Here is a 19,584-nt window from a genome sequence, read left to right as displayed (position 1 = left end):
AGATAAGCATTATTGTGACGAAAAAAGGTAATTTCCCTCTTTACTCTAACTAAAAACTGCCGCAACTTTGGTTTCCTCCATAGATTATTGTAAAAAATCCATTAGCAAAGTTGCGGCAGGTATTGTTTTTTATTCGGGGCGGTTTATTTACGTGGAGGTCGGTTACATACGTAGATTTAGATAAAATTCTAATCTTGCCGCGATACGAATGGCATTTCTCATTATTAGGTTCGTTTGGGGCTTAGCATGGAGCAGCCCTTTAGTTCATCAGACAGTTCTCAATCTTTCTGTTTAAAAATTGCATAAGTGCAAGCGAGACGATGATATGACGTTGGGACTTTTTTTTTTTTTTTTTTTTTTTTTGAGATCGGTTATCTAGCATATATATATATATATATATATATATATATATATATATATATATATATTTATGAGCCACATGATGGCTCTGTCGGTAGCGTGTCTGCCTACAGATCTTGATGGCCGGGGTTCAAATCCCACTCTGGACAAAAATTTCATCAATGAATGAGGTTTTTTTCTGGATGGGATTTGTACTTCAATAAACCTACCGATCTATCTACCGTTTCCCCCTACTGTTATTAAACCCAACGTATGGCTAAATACACTTTATAGTGTCAAAATAGCCATGTCTGAGCCCTTAAGGGGCGATGATGAATATAAAAAAAATATATATATATCCATACACATAGTGAATATAGGTGTACTTCTTGAGTAAAATGACCACAAAAAAACCACCGTACCCGTTCTCTGTCGCACCTCTTCACATGGCTAAAAATAGCTATACAGTGATTTAAAAAACGATCATAAAATCTCTAATAGAGCAGTACACTACCTATAATCTAAGTGTTATATTGCTAAACAATTGCTTATCACGTAAAAATGAAAAAATTCGGCGCCAAAATTTATTAAAGTTCAAAGGAAAATCTAAATTTCTCAATATTTAAAAACTTGAGACCAAACTGATAATTTAATATTTAATAAGATTATCTAAATTAAATTTAATAAATTGTCAAAGTAAATTTTTCTTTATTATGTGTCGGAAGAAACTTACATAAAATAAAAACATGATGATTTAAAATTAAGACTACTATACATATACACAGTGATTAATTCAATTTTTTCAATCAGTATTACTTATTTTAAATAAACACTTTAATAAAAAAAAAGAAAAGTACAACTGTTAGGGTATAGTGCGTGTAACAAATGATGGTACAGTGAAAAAAAATATTGGATATGGATGTGCAGGAAATGTAAAAATCCATTTTCAATTTGTATATTGATGGATTAAATTTAATCAGCTTTGCATTAAAAAAAACCTTAATTGAATTACATACAATTAATACTGTACAATTTTTTTCTTAACTTAACATACTTAATCTAAAATTATCTTATAGTTTCGAACGTGAAGGGTAACGAAGGACAAAGTGTAACATGGCTTTACAAACTGACTCATTTGGCATGAGATTATGCATCTTGCAGCTCATTCTTTCATACTTCACTCTCCTTAATGTATTCATTTATTGAATATCTTAAAGCTAGTTTTTTCAAAGATACCTTTTAAAAAAATATTTTTTCGTTTTTCAAAAATTTAATTTAGAAAGTAAAAAATTTATCTCAAGTTTTCTTACAACCGCACTCGTTTCCGTTTTACATAAACGAATTTTCCAACAAAAAGTGCTTTCCGACTAATATTTATTATATTTTACAAAAGCATGTATTTATTTTGATGCTGTATAATTACTTTTAAAAAATAACTAAAATATAACAAATATTTATCAATCTCTATTAAAATTTGATTATTTTACAATGCAATGTAGTTGTTTTTAATATTTTAATTAGAATGCTGTAACGAGTAGGACTGTCTGTTTTTTTTACAAAAGATCAGATGTGAATGAAATAAAATTTTTTTTTAATCATAATCTAATTTTGTACTTTTATTAATTAAAATAAATAGAAGTTTATTACTTTTACGTCTGAAAGTGCACATCTTTTGTTTGAAAAATTATCTCTTAAACATCGACAACATACCATCTTCGTAAAATTTTTGACACAATGTTCTCTTCGTTTATCATGTCAAATTCATTGAATAAAAGATGATGGCATCCTACACCAGAACATTTCTGCCCTTTACTTTAACCTATTTTCTTCATCACTTCAAGACATAACTTGATAATTACAACATAGACACTTTTTTTAGTTTATGTTTAGTTTCACTTCCCTTCCGAGAACTTTTCTCTTAAACATTTAATCTTATTTACAAAATAAGTTTCCAAAGATTCTGCACACTTAAAGAAGGGCGACTCTTTGGGATTGTAATAACGACAATTGTCAAATATCTTTGTCATATCACCTATAAACTCGCTAAGTTTCTTATAAGATCTATCGTTTATTCTAAGTTCGATGGTTTGAAGATCTGAAAGATAAGACATTTCACATTAGAGGCATTAAACAATGTAGTCATAAGAATGACTATTAATTTCATACACATGTACGAAACTTACCCATTGGTTCTTTGATGACTTTATAATAGTCTGGTGCTTCATTAGGGTCTACTGGTTCCATGAATGGCCAAGCACTTTTATGTAACTGAAAGTATAAGTAGATTTTATAGTTTTGTAATTAATAATGTATGCAGCAATTTAGCTGGCCAAGAAGAGCCACGTTGTTTACACAACGTATTAAATTTCACCTTATCATTCAAAGTCTCACCTGTATTTGTTTTATCAATTTTTTTAGTAGTTCAAGGTCTTTCGCATTAAGATTTTTCATATTAGCGAAATTGACAGAAGAATTTCGCTGACAGTTAGGACACACATATTCATCGATATTGTCAGCTTCTGATTGAAGAATACCCACACATCTGCCGTGGAACCAATCCTGGCACTTGTCACAGCAAATATAAAATCTAAACATTCGAGAATTAAATCAAATGGATTAGTTACGTAAAAAAGTTATAAATTCAATACGTGTAGGAGTGAGAAAAAATATCTTACTGAGATTCATCATAAGGTTGTTTGCATAGACAATATAATTCTTGAGTATCACGTGCATGTCGACACTCGGTACAAACGAATTCTGACATAGTTTTACTCATTTCCTCGGTTATTTCTACGCAATCTCCGTGGAACCAATTGTTACACAGGTCACAGCCAACATAAAATCTGTATAACAAGTGTTTGAGCAATAAGTTATTCATTGCTGTTCCAAAAAAAAAAAAAAAAAAAAAATACTCACTTAGTTTCGTCGTAAGGCGTCCTGCAGAGACAATAGAGTTTTTCCTTTTTGATTCTGGGAGTCCCAGACGAGCCCACAACTAGCGGGTGACCATGGCTCTTATGTTTCTTTGGTCTACTTTTGTTCGGCGAAGTGATTTGCTGTGCAGGTTGGGCATTCGCCTTACGCTTAGCACTGCCCACTTTAACCTCGTCCTGCTTGTGCCTCTCCGCTTTTGTTCTGTTGGCGATCTCGGCCGATAGGTCTTTCTGTAATTGTGGATAGGCAAAAGAAATTGCGTTAAACCATCATCATGTTTAAGCAAAATGAACAGCTTGATGAATTAAAATCATAACATTACCTGAACATCGACTTGAAGATCTTTTTCAAGCATGGCTCTTCGCTTGAGTATATCTTTTTTCAAGAGTTCTTTATGCCTGAACAAAAGAACTTGCATTTTTGAGTGCATCTGTGCACTTTTGATCTTGTTGGCGCGATTGTTCTTGTCATCCACGTGTGACCTTGATTCAACAAGAAATAAATTAATTGAAGTACAGATGAAAAGTGAGTGGACAAAAATGCGTGATCTATTTATTTACCTCGACACCACGTCGCGTGGTTCCGGCCTGGGTGGTGGTTTCCTCTTGGGCGTCTCACCCATCCAACTTTTGTCATCTTTGTTGATGCTAGCGTTGTGAGCGGCAGCTGGTGTCGTCAACGCGGGCATAGGCCGTTTGCGAGCTGGAGGTCGAACAGCCGTGGGCGTGGCCGAGTTGGGAGTCTGGACGGTCATTATCGTACCTTCCGAGCCCTTGCTCTGTTTTTCGTGATACCTTTGCAGCTGCAGCAGTTTTTCTTCCATTTCTGGATTAAGACTTTCGTGTTTCAGCGCGTACTTTATGCCTTTAAAATGGTGTGATGAATGAGACTCAGTTACGAGGTCCCGAATGATGATTTGTCGAAAGATCATGAAAGCTTAGTGATTTTTTTCTGAAAAATGTTAAATACTTACTTTGTTGAATGTATTCTGTAGTAACTTCGAATTTTTCAGGCGATTTTTTAGATTCCTTGGTCGCCAGAGCTGGCTGTTGTCCATTAGCAATGCTGCTTTTCTGAGACTCGTCTAGCGTCTTTGCAGCAGCTGCAGCTGCTGGTTGGGCTCCTCTTTGCACTTGTTGAACAAGAACTTTTGTCTTTTGAGGTGACTGAACGCCTTTTTCTGGTGATTCACTCTTTGGTTCTATTTTCACTTTGACCTCAGTCTTGACGTCTGTAAGAGTAAAGAAAAACTTAATAGCATCTCATGTACACAAAGGTGTGACTATAAAAAAAACTCATGTCATTTCTTTTAACGTGACTTTAGTCATAACGCGGATATACTTATTAATAATTGAAACATTTATAAATTACCCGCTGCATTGACAGGAGGAGTCGGAGTTGTCTCAGGTTCCTGCTTGATAATCGGTACCATGGACGACTCCTGCTTAATCGGTGTCGCAGTTGGACTCTTTACCGTTTCTTTTTGTTTCTGCTGTTGCTCCTGTGGTTGTTGTTGCTGCTGTTCCTGCTGAGCTTGAGCCGCCGCAGCAGGTTGAACCGTTAAATAAATCTTCGTAGGTCCAAGAACACCTTGCCTGCCAGCAGCCTCCTGAGCTTTGACCAGCTGTTGCTTGACTTGCTGGTGCACCAGAGCCAGCTGGCTAGGCGTGAAGTTGCTTGACTGCAAGCCATGGAGCACTATGCGCGGACCCTCGGCTGTTTGGATGACCTGAGCGATAACCGTCTTCAACTCTGTTCCCGGTGGTTGGCCGACTAGCTGAGGAGGAACTTCTGGACTGCTCGGTGTTGTTGTAGCAGCTACTGCCGGACTAGTCGTCGTTGTCGATACCGGAGACGGAGGTGTAGGGGTTGTGGCTTCAGTAGCAAGCGCGTTAGGCGTGCTGGGTGCACTGAGTGTGCTTGGCGAGCTTGCAGATGCATTAAATGTTCCAGACACAGGAGTTGGTGTATTTGTTATTGCATTGTTGGTTGTCGTTCCAGTGCTAGTTAACGCAGGCATCGGTGGTGGAGTAGCTGGAGTTTGATGTTGAACTGTTGTCACTGCAAAATTTTACAAATGTGTGTCAGCGGAATTTTCTCAGACTTGCTCTGTGAAAGAGTTAACACCAACCTGTTTGAGTCTTAACTGGAGTAATGGCATTTTTTACAAGTATACCAGTATTACTTGGGTTTATCTGAACCAGATTTGCCGCGGTTGCATTACGCAATAAAACTTGCTGACCATTTATAGTAGCCAGTTGGGCTTTACCAGACGCTAATTGCTGCGCCAAAGCTGGATTGTTAACTACTATTTGATTCGTGGCAATCATCTGACCAGGAGAAAGAATCTATAATTTTAAATAATCACATCATCAATCACGTACGTACATGAATTTAAGAGTATTGTTACACATATAGAGTTAAGAGTGACAATTGATTGATTAATAAACGTATTGAAATTTTTACACGTTAATGAATACTTCATGCACGTGAAAAATCTCTTCTAGAGTTATTAGTATTATATTTCTGAAGGAAAAAACAAAGATAACTCACTTGCGTGCCCTGTACGATCTGGCCAGTATTAGCAATGACGAATGTGTTTTTGGGAGCTACGGGAGTCGTGACGATCCCGCCAGAGTTGACAATAGCAGCTTTAACCTTTTGCCCCGCTGGCATGACTTGCTGCAACTGCACAGCAGTTGGTTTTAGCTTCATCTGATCCAACTGTTGGTTCGTCGTTTTCATTGGAGTCACCATTTTCGTCACAGTTGTCGGTGTCGTCGAGGTTGCTGCCTTGATAATATTCGCCACCATCTTAGGATTCGTTGTTTTCACGATTGTTGGAGTAGCCGGACCGCTACTGACCGGCGTATTTACAGCGGCTACCGCTTGCTGCGGGCTTGGGCTCGGTGAGACTGTCTGACTGGTATTGAGGACGTGCAATTTGCCATCCGGCATTTGAACTAGCTGCTGGCCAGGCATGAGACCCCGAACTTGCAGTTTGCCGTCCGGACCTCGCAATATTTGAACTTTTTGTGGAGCAGCTGGGACAGGCGTACTCGGAGTCGCAGTGGCTTTTGCAAGCATCGGGTGATTGGGCGTTTGTCCTTGCTGGTTAGTTTTCGGCAGTATGCTTGTCGGTCCCGTAATTACTCTAGTTGTTCCGTCCGCTGCTGCGAATTCAAAAATTGTGTAAAAAAAAAAACTCTAAAAACGTGACAGCAAGTAGACAATTCATTACCTTTGGTCATGTAAATTCGTCTAGTGCCGATAAACTTGTTTTGATTTGGTGTAGTCAAAATTGAAGTCAACTGAGTTTTACCTTGTGGTGTATTAGAATTCGTAGGCATGGCAACTTTGGTTACCAGTTTTACGGTACCTTCTGAAATACAAGCATTACATATTGGTTTACAACTAAACTATTCTCAGTACTCGTTATGACACAAAGTGAAGAAAATTAAACAGTACCTTGATTAGAATTGGTAGTAACTTTCACAAGTTGAGAACCAGGGGTACCTGGATTTTTCAGATTTTCCAATGCTCGTTTCTGTTGATGAGCTGCTCGTTGTATTTTGAGTTGTTGCTCCATCTTTTCTTTGATTTCTTCTGCAGAGACTTTGCCACTGACAAGTTGATCTCCCGCAGCATTTTTATTACTGTTTAATATAACGGTCTGTGGTCCGGATCTACTCCTAGTAATAACTTGAGTATTAGCCTTTTCTACCCTAAAAACAAGAATGGACACACACACCAAGCACAGGGGTTAGTGTAAAGTGGTGTTAGGATGGATGCAGATTTCTTTTAATGCAGTTAATTAAACAAATGCCAAATGAGTTTCCAGGTAGTGCAAGAATAAGGAGTGCGACAGTTTCACGGTGCAAGGGGTTTACCAAACGAAATTCATAACAAATATACTTTGTACCTTTCACCATATTGTTTTATCTCCCACAGTTCAAGTTTATCCTCATCAACCCACTCTTCTGACACTTGGGGTTCTGTACTTTGAGGCGATTCTGGTCGTTTTCTCTTGCGTAGGCCACTACGTATCGACGTTACTTCTACAATTGAGTAATACGTTATAATCAAAGTAATATAACAAAAAAAAAAAAATAATAAACGATTAATCAAACACTGTCAACTGACCTCTCACTTGTTTTGGCAATTCCAATGGAATGACGACTTTACGACGGAGGTATTGCGTCTTGTCCATAAACTGGCCAACGTGTCGGTGTTTTAATATTTCAAGGGACATGATTTCCGTGTCAGTGGTGATTTGATGTTTTCCATCATTCGACAAAGGCTTTGTGTTAACGTCGTCCCACCTTATACACGACCACATTATTCTTAGCTGAAGAGCTGCGGCTGCGAGAGATTTCAAGCCAACGGTTCGATACAACCAACAAGTCTTGAAAAGAGGCCTTGAACAGGGGTAAGGCCACACTGCCATATTTGCCTAAAGTCAAGAAATTATTTATAAACATATATAATTTGGGTGGTCACATTGGTGCGTGATTACTACAAACCTTCGCTATATGGTGGAATCCTTGAACAGGTTGTTTGCCACCGGCGCGCGCCAATTTCCTCAACTCGTGCTGAGGGAGAACCAATATACTGCGATGCTTGGTTTTCGTGCAGAATGTCGAGCACAGAGGGTATTTCACCGGCGTGCGCTTCTTTTTTCTGTCGGCTAGGGAAACAGCCACTTTTTTCAAGTACACTTTTCCTTCCGTTGAAATCGCAGAGTATATTTTTTCCGTGCCATCGGCGGTCATCTCTTTGGTCTGGATCGTCCTTTGCACGGTTCTACCTCTTCGATTCACTATTGTCATTGTTTTTGGTGACGTTCTGAATAAATTTTATATAAAGTCAGTAATAAAGAAACTAAAGTTAAAAATACAGTATCACTCTCGTAATTTACTTGAAAATTACAATTACCTTGATTTCACTTCAGACTTCACGTCTATCGAGTTGCAAGAAGTAGTGGTTTCTTGCAAATTCTGAACGACACCGTCGACACTCTTTATCGTTTGCGTGGTCGTTGTCACCGTGGTAGTTGTAATGACATTATTTGTGGTTACAACAACTTGATCACTTTTTACCTCATCATCGGTCTTTTCCTGAAAAGTTTTTCAACATTATCAAGTGTCCAAATCGTCAATTCCTCCATCTTGTAGTATTATTATACTGGTTAATTTCAACACTTACCACTGGTTCGGTTTTTATCTTTTTAGCACTAGGAGCATCACCACCGCCATCCTGGGATGTAATTGTCGCTTCGCTTTGGGCGGCGTCGCTTGGTTTTTCATCAGTGCTTGCCGAATCCGCTTCTTTTTTGACTATATTTTCTTTGCCATCCTTAGCTGTTTCTGTTTTGACAGTAGCTATTTGTCCCATTGGCATAGGTCCCGTCACGGTAACGTTTTGTTGGCTACCTAATTCATTGACCTTCCTCAACAGCACCAAAAGATCGCGCCTGAGCTTAATCTTCTTAAGACAGAGCGGTGAATAGCAGTTGACGGCGATATTTTGCAAGGAGTTTTTGTTCAGCAAGCTCTTATTTGCCGAATTGCAGTACCGTGAGTAGCAAACCGGGTTCTTATCGAGTAACCGAGTCAGATTGAAGTATTGCACTTTGACCTGTTGCATGCGCTGCTTCATGGCCACGCTGATCAGGTTCTTCACTGCCGGAGTGACGATTTTGTTGGGCGTTTGCTTGTTGTCCGACAAGATGTTTTGCAGATTTGCATCACCGGCTGGACCTCCGATTGAGTCGGTGGTGATCCCTTTTGACTCATCGATGGCTTTTAGGCTGGCTTGCTCTTTGAGTTTCTCAGACTGGGACAACAGTCGTCGTTCTTCCAATGTTTTCAAGTGCGTGCGTCTAGCGAGGAAGTCGTCGATTCGTGTTTTTTTAGCAATTTTTGGGTATAACACTCGGCTAGATGTCAAGATTTTTGTTACGTCGATCTCTTCGGCAGACGTCACTGGCTTGAGAACCTTTTGGATCTTGATACCTGACAAAACTGAAATTTTTTTAGGTATTGCACCGACTGCTGTAATAACAAACTTTGTGTTTATACTATGCGCGTAAAACTTATATAGTGCTATTATTTGTGTTTATTGTTTTAAATATGAGAAAAATTGATTTTTTTTTGTATTAAGCTAAATTGATTAATTACAATTACCCTCACCTGGTAAGTTTACTCTAGTTGCAGGGGACTCTTCCTTGATCTCCGATTTTTCGTCACTTATTTCCGGCTTGACGTCCTTGCCTTCACTCACCTTGTTATCTTCACTTTCATTTTCCTGCTTGGTCGATTCATTTTTCTTTTCAGCCTCGGAATCTTCCGACTTAACTTCCTGCTTAATTGTGCCACAGCTATCGATGTTTTCGGACGAACTAAACTCTTTGATTAAGTACTCGTAGGTAGGCGGATCGACCGTCAAAATCTTCACGTTATCCTGATCGCATACTTGGACTATAATCTTCTGTGGTCCCTTGCGCAGACCCATTTTAGTAGAGTCTTGAAGCTTGTACCTCCGACTAGCCGAGATCCAGAGCCAGCCCCACTGGCCATGCACACGGTATTCTTCACCTTTTTGTTTGTAGATCTGGTGACGCAAGCCCAGAGTATACTTGACAAAGTTATACGTCAATCGGTTGCGCTCTTCCTCGTCCTCCTTTTCCTTTTTCTCCTTCTTGTCGAGGCGCTTCTTTTCCTCGCGCTCTAAAGCAGTAACGCGCTGCAGTTTTACGTGGCCGAGCTGCTCGTGCCAGACGCTTGCAAAGACAACCGACTTTATGCAAGCTTGCAGGGCGATGAGCGCGCGCGCAAAATCTCGCGGGTTGAGGCAACCACTGACGGCAGTTGTCCACGGCTTGCGCAGTACCGGCCAATTCGTGTGCATAAACGGTGCCTGGATGCTGCTCTCGAGCTGCAGGAGAGTTTGACGCAGAGTCTGGATCAGAAGGGCCTTGGATCCCGTGAGGCTACCGATCCACTTGAAGTCCACGCTTTGGCTGAGGGCAAACTTGTGAGACAAATGGCGCTTCTTGTCGCGCTCCTCGTTGCGTTGTGCCTTATTGAGCGCTATCGGGTTCGTTGTGAATTGATTAATGTACGACTTGAAAGTGTTGTCCATGCCGAGCTTGTACAGATGCATGCCCGTCGCGATTTGCAACGACTTCTGACGCGTTAGACGGGCGTTCTCGGTCTCTTCCTTGAGGGTTTTTTCGCTTTTCTCCGAGTCTTCCTTCGGCACGATGCCGGCTTCCTTCTTTTTTACTATCTCACTAGCGTTCGACGTTCTAGGCGTCAATGCTCCGGTTTTCGATCTGGTCACGATGTTATTCTTCTTACCATCGGCACCCTCCGTCAGCTCATCGGTTTCCATACTTTCGCCCTCAACCTTACTTTTGTTACTGTTTTCTTCGTTCACACTTGCACTTTTTCCGTCAATCGCTTCATCCGATTTTTGCTCTTCGTTGGGCTCTTGGCTTGTGCTTTCCATCTGAGCAGATGTCGCAATCGGCTGCTCCGTCGACTCTGAATCTTCGTGCATTTTGCGAACCATTTCCTTGGCGTCTTGTTTTTCTTTTTCCTTTCTTTCTTCCTCTTCTTTCTCTAATTTCTCTTGACGCTCTTTCTGCATCTTCAAAATGATACCTGGATAATACAAAGTATTCAAATTAATGATTAATGAAACTGTGTTATAAGATTATTTACATGTAAATGATAAAAAACAAAACACGCACTGTTCTCCACCTCCAAGTAGGATTTTTTGTTGCCTTTATACTGATTCGTGATGGTGACAGTAATCTCCATTTGACGGACGATTTCATCCTTATAATCAGACAATTCTCTGAACAAGGCTACTTCCATGTCATTTTGATCCAACGAGTCCATTAGTTCTTCCAGTTGTGAGGGCATACTGTAGTACCATATTTCTCCATCCTCGCTTTCACTGAAAAAATTAATAAAATAATTCATGATTATCGAGAGACACACGAAAAATTCGGGATATGTGTTCATAGATGTGGATGCATACACGAAAACCCTTCTGACGAGAAACCAGTACTTTCGTCCATGTCTGTCGAAGCCTAAGTGTTCTTGCCTACACAGCAGACCGTTTTTTTCAACATCCGGCAAACAGTCCATAACGCCAGTTATTTTGTGAGCTTTACATATATTACATTGCCAATCTTCTGGCGGTACATCGCGAAGCGGCGGATCAACACACTCCAAGTGAAAAACTGCTGGACACGTCTCACAGCACAACAAGTCGCCTAATCGATGACAGACTCTACAATGGTCATCGTAATCTTTGGCTCCTGTAACGACAATGGCGTATCGGATTATTTAGAGAAGTTAAAGTATGCTCTTAATTCAAAAGTACATATTTTGCACAATAAATCACTCGATGCTGCTTCTACAACGTCAAAAACGCTATGAATGAAATAATTAACAAACCAACAGAAAAAAAAGGGATAGTAATTGCTGATTAATGGTTCAAGAGGTAGTTACTGTTTTGATTAAAATAATCACAAATGATTCAAACAGATTAAGGGTTCTGATGCAAATGCACGTTACGTTACATCATGCTTATCTAAACCCGAGCGTTTTGATAGTACATAACGGTGAAATAAAACGAACACACATACCTTCGTGGAGAAGATCCTCCCTCACAGGGTTGGTTATAAGGAACTGTCCAGTCAAGAACTGCAAAATTTTGAGCCTGTCCTCGATAGGAACGAACGGGTAATCGTTGTTGGATAGGATGCCCAAAATGCTTTGGTCAAAGCTCTTGTCGCTTTCGACGTAAGAGCGGAGGGCCTCGGGCCAAGTGAGATTGTCCACAAAGTACAAACTTATGTTCACCGAGTCTTTCTGGTCGAGGGGCCCAAAGTGCGTCTGCTGGGAGTCCTCCTCGCGCAGCAGAGCCTTGATCAAAGTTATGTGGATCTCGTTTAGGAGATTACTCTGGTCCTCGCAGACCATGGCTGCGCAAAAGTCCTCAAACCTAAAGGGCGACAGCCTGAGTAGGTTGCGAAAGTGCCGGAGCACCTCGTAGATCGACAGGCACGGCATCACCAGGTCACGAGTCACGAGCAGATCGTCGGAGGAGCGCGGCAACTCGAGCTGCGGGATCTCGCGGTTCTGCAGCCAGAGAGGCTCTGGACTAGGGGCTCGCTGCTGACCGAGGAGCGCTCGTCTGGGCGTCCCACTGGCCGTACTAAAGCTCGAAAGCGAGAAGTCACTGTCGCTCGAGGGATCGGGCTCCTCAAGGCTCTCCGAGGACTCATCCTCACTCTGCATCAACAAGTCGTCGTCGTCGTTGCTCTTCTCGTCCGACTCGTCGCCAAAGTCCGAGCCATAGTGGTACTCGGAGTCGTGGTAGTCCAGGCTCGTGTTGTAGCCTCGACGACCGTAACCCGATCCACCCTTCTTCCTGCCACCTCCTCCGCTCGGCGTAGCCGCTGCTCTCGACGCTGACGCACTGCTGGAGGCCACGGCTGCCGGAGTACCGATCTTGGAGCGCCGGCTGCGTGTGCTACGTCTCGTCCCAAGTACCGGCGTCTCTTCTGTTGGTTCCAGTGGAGTGCCCGGTCTTGAAGCTGTCGGCGTGCTAGGCTGCGAGCCCACCCGGCTCTCGGAGTCAGCGCGCTGCAGCTGCTGTTGTTGCAGGTACTTGGGCTTCTTCATCAAGTGATACTGGAACTTCTTGGGGCGTTCCATGACGACTGTTTTGGGTGGGCGGCCCCGGCGTTTGCTGACCCCCCGGCCCCCCGACATCTTCGGGTCAGGTTGCTCCTCTGCCGCCAACGCCGCAGCCACCGAGGCTCTTCTGGCCCTGTCGACATAACGGGGCTCGGTTACCGCGGGCATGGACTTTCTCGCGCGGGCTCCTCGCCCGCGCGCGCGTTGCGCGGACATAGCACCAGCACCACCCGCGCGCCACCCCCGGGGGCTAGAATGTTAGGTATGTGTCCGTGTGTAAACAACAACAATAACAACGCTGCTCTGCTGACGACTCCTTCCCTTCTCTCTCTGCCCCCCCGGTAACTTTTGTTGCTCCGTCTCGCTTGCTCGGCACGTGGCGCGCTCTTGTCAACACACAGTGCCTGCAATTCCTGCACCCCCGCGTACTATCACCGCGCACCGATATCATACACACGAAACACACGCACTTAACTGTCAGTGTACAATTGTGACGACGACAAGGGCACACACACGGACGAGGGGGCCTGATGCATCCAGCAGCCGTTCACGTTATACGTTGTTGGTGATGCGCCATGTCTGCCGCAAGCATAAGCGCGCGTTCGTGCAGTTGCGCGTGTGTCGGTGAGTATTGGCTAGCTGTACTGTATATTTGTGTGGCAATGAGTCGAAAATATATATATATATACATATACGTATTGAAAATCCACTAGGTGTAGTTGTGTGTTGTAGAGGTGATGGTGAGAGTGCGGGCGCTAGGCAAAGAGCAGCAGGGTCCCCCCCGAGTCACGTGGTCGTCGGCTGGGGCCTGGGTGATGGTTATTCTTCCCGCCGCGGGCCACTCGAGTCCGCCGCAACAGCTGAGTTGTACTTGTAGACACACTGGAGATGCGCTCGGCTCGGGGCGCGCGAGCAAGTACTGTAGAGACGAAGAGAGAGATAGCGCGCGCGCGCACAAACGATCATCGCGTAAGCGCGACAGAGACGCACGACGACGACGTTGTTGTTTCTCCTTCGCTGATTGTGTGTGTGTGCGTGTGTGTAAGAGCTCAGCACGATTTGAGACACCTAGAGGGCTCGACCTCGTACTCTTTTCTTGCGACAAACGGTCCCGGCCAACAGGTCGCCTCGAGGGGCAAGCGGACCGTCCGCGGGTTTCCTGGGCCCTATATCTCTCTCTTTGTCCTCACCAAGAGAGAGAGAGACTTCGACCAATGGCGAGGCTCGTTGTTGCGGGGAGCTTGTCGAGGCCTGCCGGGTATGGCGCTGGGGTCGCAGCGATGCTCCGAAATGAAGAAAAAAAAAAAAAAAAAAAAAAAGGTGTATCTGCAAAGATTTGCAATTCGCGAAAAACGTACAGATAACCGGGCCTCGTGGTGGAACCGCTCTTTCGAGTCCCAACGGCCCTGAAATTATTTATAAACGGCCCCCAACTCGGTCAAAACGATTCTGACGCAAGCTATACACAACGCACGGGACTGTAACTGCGAACACACACACACACACGCTCGTCCTAACCTTATTATTGCAAGATGCTTGCGTTGCTTGTTCTCTTTCTTTTTCTCTGCTTGATGTTTTTTTCTCTTCTCTCGCAATTGTGTGTATATATTAGCCAACAGGGGTCGAGGGGCACCAACAACCACACACGGCACCTGCGCACTTCTACTTGCCCAGCTTTGTTTGCGTGTGTTGTTGCACTCTACAAGATATCTATTCTACCCTTCTTCTTCGCTGGTATATAGCTGCCCTCGCGCGACACGCATCGAGGGGATGAATGTCCGGCTCGGTTGCTCACTTGCGCGTCGAGTTGATCGAGGTACTTATCCCTTTCTCTCCAAAAGGGCCGTTGCGTTGACGTCTTCGCCGAGGTCGGAGATCACAGAGAGTACCGGCAGCTTTCCCAGCGCTCGGCTGGCTGGACTGCCTGTATTACCAGCGGCTACACTTGCACTTGCCCGTCGACGAGCTGCAAAACGGATTAACGGAGCGCGATATGTATAGTAGTACAGTTTTTTTTTTTTCCACATACGCAGTAACGCAGCTACGGCCTACGCGCACTTCTCCTTGTCTCTCTCATTCAATGCCCGTGACCAGCGCCATCTGTAGCTCGGTAAGATAATTGTTGGAGTTTGTTGCGCGCGGGGCTGGGAAAGCTGGACAACAGGTGTAAAAAGTGTGGATACGTCAAAAATGCTGGGCGATACATCAGTATGTAGCCATACAGACTCAAACACCCGAATGAAGTTTGTAGTTACGGTGTGTCATGTGTGAAAATTACACGGAATCAGAATCACATGGTATAGGTAACAGAAACGGCAGCGCCACACGCGGAAGTTCTACTACCCGCGGACGCTCGTTTTATTCGCGTATTTATCTGCAGCGATTTATCTCGACTGATGCAATGCAGCCGCCAACAGCTGATCAAAGGACTGGGAAAAAATGCAGTTCAAATTTTAACGTTTGCTGGGACAAATTCGACATTCATCGCCAGCTTGGCTCATGCAGAGGAATAGCGCGTGGGTATGCGTGTCGTTTGATTGTTGGGTATGTTGGGAAGCGTCGCCATATTTTTGAAGGAAATTCAATTACCATTCCACCACCTGATGTAAAACCATTTTTTTTTTTTTTTTTAATTGTTATTTTAGCTTGCACAGACAGTACGGTAAAGGGTTCGTATGCAGTGAGCCCAAAAAATTTGATCGAGTGCACGGGCCCAGCTTTTTAAAAACAATTACCCCTCCCCCGACCCCTCTCTCTTCAGCGCTACTCCGAGACTGGGACTTGCGCGCGCGATCGTGGCGGGCCGTTTGAAATTCAAACTTTGAATATAAACGATCGCGGAAGCGCGCCGCGCGTTGATTTGAATTTGAAAGCTCTCTGTTTGACAATCAGTCGGTCGGTAAATTTTTGTGTCGTGTGTGGGCGTGCGTGTATGACTAGGTACACTGGTACTCTTTGTAGACAAATGAGACAACGAGACAAGTGAAGCGCAACAGCAGCAGATTTGTAAAATACAAAAGTACATACAAATAGAGAGAGAAGGAGCTATACCTCTGTATACTGCACGCGTCGACGTCTCGACGAGAGGAATCTGAAAGAAAATATGGCCGCCTCTTGGTGAAAAAGCAGCAGTCCGAGGCCGCTCCGAGGACGACGAGTGTGAGGTTAGTTTCCGATCAAGGAGGATGTACGCCCTGAAGCCAATCGTAGCCCTGCCCGAGCAAATACCTCTGCCGAAGGTGATGTACGAGCTGCCAAAGATCCACGGCGGAGAGGCGCGTGTCGACGAAGACCAATACAGCATGGACATCGAGGACGACTTTGGACGCCAGGTTACCCGCTTGCTTAAGATGCCCCGGGGTTCGGTGATCGGTGGAAGAGACGAGCCGGGGCTCCAAGGAGCTCGCACGCGGCGCTCCTGGGCCCCGATGCTCTGCAGGTCTTTTTCCTCCATAACGACTCGCGGCGCGGCTGGCACTCTCGAATACCGCGGTTACACTGATGGCCATGTCTAGTCGCGTAAGTATAAGCTTACTTGCAGTAGGTTGCACAAGTCGACAGGGTGATTTTTTTCGTTTACTTGATTATTGGGACAAGGGTGATGTTTGCTCCGCGCGTGCAATGTAACAACCGGTCGTTCGTTGGTTTGTTTGTTTCTTCTGCGTCGCAAGCCCACGTAGAGACGTAGACGACGAGGTGATATGCGCCGTCGCGACCGCGAGAACACTGCTCACTGACTGAGGCAAGGATGGTATCTCTCCTTGCTATTTTGCCCCCCCTGCTATGTTATGCGGGAATTAAGTATATTAAGTATACGAGAGATGTGCATAAAAACGTCACTGTCATGCACGAGCGAAACGGCGACTAGTGCACTACTGTAAGTAAGTACATACCTAAGTGAGTTGTTTACTGGTTATTTTCCTTCCTTTCAACAATCTCTTTTGCGATATGTTGGAAATGGTGTGTATAATGTGCCAAAGACCACCTTCACCCAAACTAATGTGTTGCAAAGATGGGCTAGCCGCGTTGTCAATCGCTGAGCCGTTCCTCCTGGTTTCTACTCTCTACTGCATGTTGGAAAATCATAAAATCATCAAACACTAGCATTAGTTCTAGACAACTCTACTGTCTGAACCTCTAAAAGTGTTGTAAAATGTGAGATGCGAGATAATGAGAGATTATTTTTTTATTTATTTATTTTTTTTTTTTTTTGTTGTTGAATCAATGACACAGAAACTTATACCAGAGTACGATTTTCTGGAAGCCAGACAAGCGAAAATTCTGAAGGAAGTTTTTGAATTGAAGTCCTACCTGGATCAGCTCACCATTGCTGTTCGTTTGAATGATTTTACCAGGCTGGAGCTAGAACCCTTAAAGATAGAGATTAAAACTGCATTTAAAAACAAGAAAGTCGAATGTCATCAGGTAAAAAGATTTTTATGATTCTTGGTTCTGATGGTCTTGGTCTCTTTATTTCTTGTTTTTATTCCGGATGAATTTTTTCAGTCTCCAGTCAATGCAGAAATCATCGTTAATGCAAATCCAGCCAGTCCCCCCTACGTTGTATTAGCCCTTCAGAGGATCTGGACGGATACCAAGTTCAATGTGAAAGTTCATACAAATTCGTGTTACGGTGCAGTGGCGAGGAATTCAGCTTTCGAAGATAAATTGCTGACCACTGCCAGGGTCTATCCTTACCACAACATTGATGTAACACTCATATGGAAAAATGGTATGAAGATTCAGTTAATCTCATTGCTACTTTTTTTCTCTATGCATTACTGAAATATATCTGTTTTAGTCAAAGATACTCAACTCATCACCAGAGTATACGATTTTCCGTTTGAGGGTGAAGCAAATATCTTACGTTACCTCGCAAGATTAGTAGAAGAGTACAATTACGAGGAATTGCAGCCAGAAGTGTCAATATCCATTGACAATGTGTTAGATTTGTGCCTTCAATTGCCGTATGATGATGCTAGACAGAAGAATGCCACAATTGTCAAGTTTGCCACCTATTTGGGAGAAAATCCGTGGCTTCTGAACTCATTATATCCTTCGATTGTTGATATAGCAGTATGGTCGGTACTTAAGCGTGAGTCCAACAACAAAATACCGAGTAAACTGAAAACGTGGTTTGACTTGTGCGAGGAAACATTTTTGTCTGATTGACATGATCAACAATTGTATTTTGTACAGGTATTTAAATAAAATGTTAATCATTCTATTTAAACACTGGGTCTATTTTTTCTCAAGTGTAGAAGCGTACGGAAAACAAAATATTGTATTTTATTATAAAGATTATATATTTCTAAACAAATCATGTATTACAATGAAACTATTTCCGATCTTTCTTACAATCGTTTATAAATAATAGAAAATTTGAACATAAAAATGTATTGGCAGTGTCACAGGAGCAATTAAGCTTCTATGAATAACAATGAGATATCTTGTCACAAAAACGCACGATACTTATGTTAATTTATTATAAATCCTACTTTGTAATCTAAATTACAATGTCTACTCATGCGAAGTGAATTGAGATGCGCATTACTAATATGTAAGTAGTATTGTCTTAAGAATAGAGTGTGTAAGAAGTTCATTATTTGATTATATGCTCGAGCAACAACACACTCAGTTCACTGAATGACTTGATGACAATAAATATTACTCTTACGAGTAATTTTTATAAAAACTATCACTCTTATTCGTCAATTTTTCTATTATAAGCTCTCAATGCAAGTGCTTTCTTTTGAAAGGCATCTACAATCTTATTGAAGGTTCTTTAAACTACAATTGAGTCGTCAGCCTTTTCTTCTATACAATAATCTTCTCACTTACGTCACAATCATCAAATTATACACTCGTTACACATACAATAGCTGTGTTTACGAAAGCTCTTCTCAAGATATGTATAACACTCACCAGTTAGTTATTAAAAATTCTTTAAAAAAACTAACTTTTTACAGCTGATTAAGAATATTTTCAAAATCATAATGTACAAGGTTTCTCTTTTTTTTTTGTTTAAGTAAACGTAATGTGTACAGAAATACTTATGATAAAGATACTTAAGTAAAATAAGGAGCTAAATGATAAGTAAACTATATTACAATAAGTATGCAAAATTGCATAATTCAGACTTATTTCAAAGTGTAATTTCTAACATACGTAAACAGTCATACTCTTACATTTCTAATCTATCCAATACAGTGACATTTATCCTATTAATAAGTCTAATTACTTTTGAGAGACTTAAATATTATAATACTAATTGCAATTTTCAGGAGACTTTGACAAGTCACGTGTTTTTTGATTATCAATAAGGCAACTACTGCTTCATTCGTTCGTGTTTATGATATGAATAGTTTTTATATCGTATTCGTTAATGAATCGCAAAATTGGAGATGTTTGCTAGTCGCCTGAAAACGTATACTATATGTACAGGTTTGTACATACTTTATCAACTACCCTGTCATTAAAATAAAAAGTTTCAATGATGATTTATAACGATATGTGTATTGGAAGACAAATCGTCCTCTCTCTAAATAAAAAAAGTCTTCTTTGCTACTTGAAAAAAAAAAAAAAATCGTCA

General features: G+C 42.2%; 2 protein-coding genes across 7 annotated transcripts; one reads left to right on the top strand and one right to left on the bottom strand.

The window, feature by feature from the left end:
• Nucleotides 1–1,212: 1,212 nt before the first annotated feature.
• Nucleotides 1,213–16,392, bottom strand: E(bx) (nucleosome-remodeling factor subunit NURF301 E(bx)). Of its 6 annotated transcripts, none has more exons than XM_089596029.1 (23): nt 16,044–16,392; nt 11,936–14,958; nt 11,323–11,605; nt 11,030–11,238; nt 9,465–10,940; nt 8,479–9,326; nt 8,209–8,390; nt 7,797–8,118; nt 7,417–7,726; nt 7,196–7,331; nt 6,742–6,998; nt 6,515–6,655; nt 5,827–6,443; nt 5,405–5,621; nt 4,645–5,334; nt 4,247–4,504; nt 3,834–4,137; nt 3,596–3,755; nt 3,256–3,503; nt 3,015–3,182; nt 2,731–2,926; nt 2,523–2,607; nt 1,213–2,434 (listed from the first exon to the last, which is right to left on the bottom strand). In XM_089596029.1, exons 2-23 carry the CDS (start codon nt 13,206–13,208, stop codon nt 2,232–2,234), a joined length of 8,583 nt encoding a protein of 2,860 aa, XP_089452155.1. In that variant the 5' UTR covers nt 13,209–14,958; nt 16,044–16,392; the 3' UTR covers nt 1,213–2,231. The 6 variants fall into 6 exon arrangements, with proteins under 6 accessions (XP_089452155.1, XP_089452154.1, XP_089452158.1 ...); XM_089596028.1 differs by having other exon boundaries at nt 5,827–6,446; nt 16,044–16,391; XM_089596032.1 differs by having other exon boundaries at nt 3,834–4,098; nt 5,827–6,446; nt 16,044–16,391.
• Nucleotides 15,789–18,225, top strand: LOC106641835 (aaRS-interacting multifunctional protein 2). The gene is made up of 4 exons (XM_014356372.2): nt 15,789–16,324; nt 17,226–17,417; nt 17,499–17,724; nt 17,794–18,225. The coding sequence occupies exons 1-4, from the start codon at nt 16,178–16,180 to the stop codon at nt 18,162–18,164; spliced, it is 936 nt and encodes a 311-aa protein (XP_014211858.2). The 5' UTR covers nt 15,789–16,177; the 3' UTR covers nt 18,165–18,225.
• Nucleotides 18,226–19,584: the final 1,359 nt, after the last annotated feature.

Source organism: Copidosoma floridanum, unplaced genomic scaffold, assembly GCF_036245765.1.
Source record: "Copidosoma floridanum isolate Cflo_tuat_1 unplaced genomic scaffold, Cflo_Japanese_pri ptg000029l, whole genome shotgun sequence".
Lineage (NCBI taxonomy): Eukaryota > Metazoa > Arthropoda > Insecta > Hymenoptera > Encyrtidae > Copidosoma > Copidosoma floridanum.
The sequence above is the reverse complement of the archived record's forward strand: the minus strand, read 5'-3'. Positions and strand labels throughout refer to the sequence as shown.

Excerpts from the sequence above, each read along its gene's own strand:
- LOC106641835 (XM_014356372.2), top strand. The coding sequence starts at position 16,178 with ATGTACGCCCTGAAGCCAATCGTAGCCCTGCCCGAGCAAATACCTCTG. Across the intron at positions 16,325-17,225 it reads AGGACGACTTTGGACGCCAG|AAACTTATACCAGAGTACGA; the intron begins GTTACCCGCTTG and ends TCAATGACACAG. Across the intron at positions 17,725-17,793 it reads AACACTCATATGGAAAAATG|TCAAAGATACTCAACTCATC; the intron begins GTATGAAGATTC and ends TATCTGTTTTAG.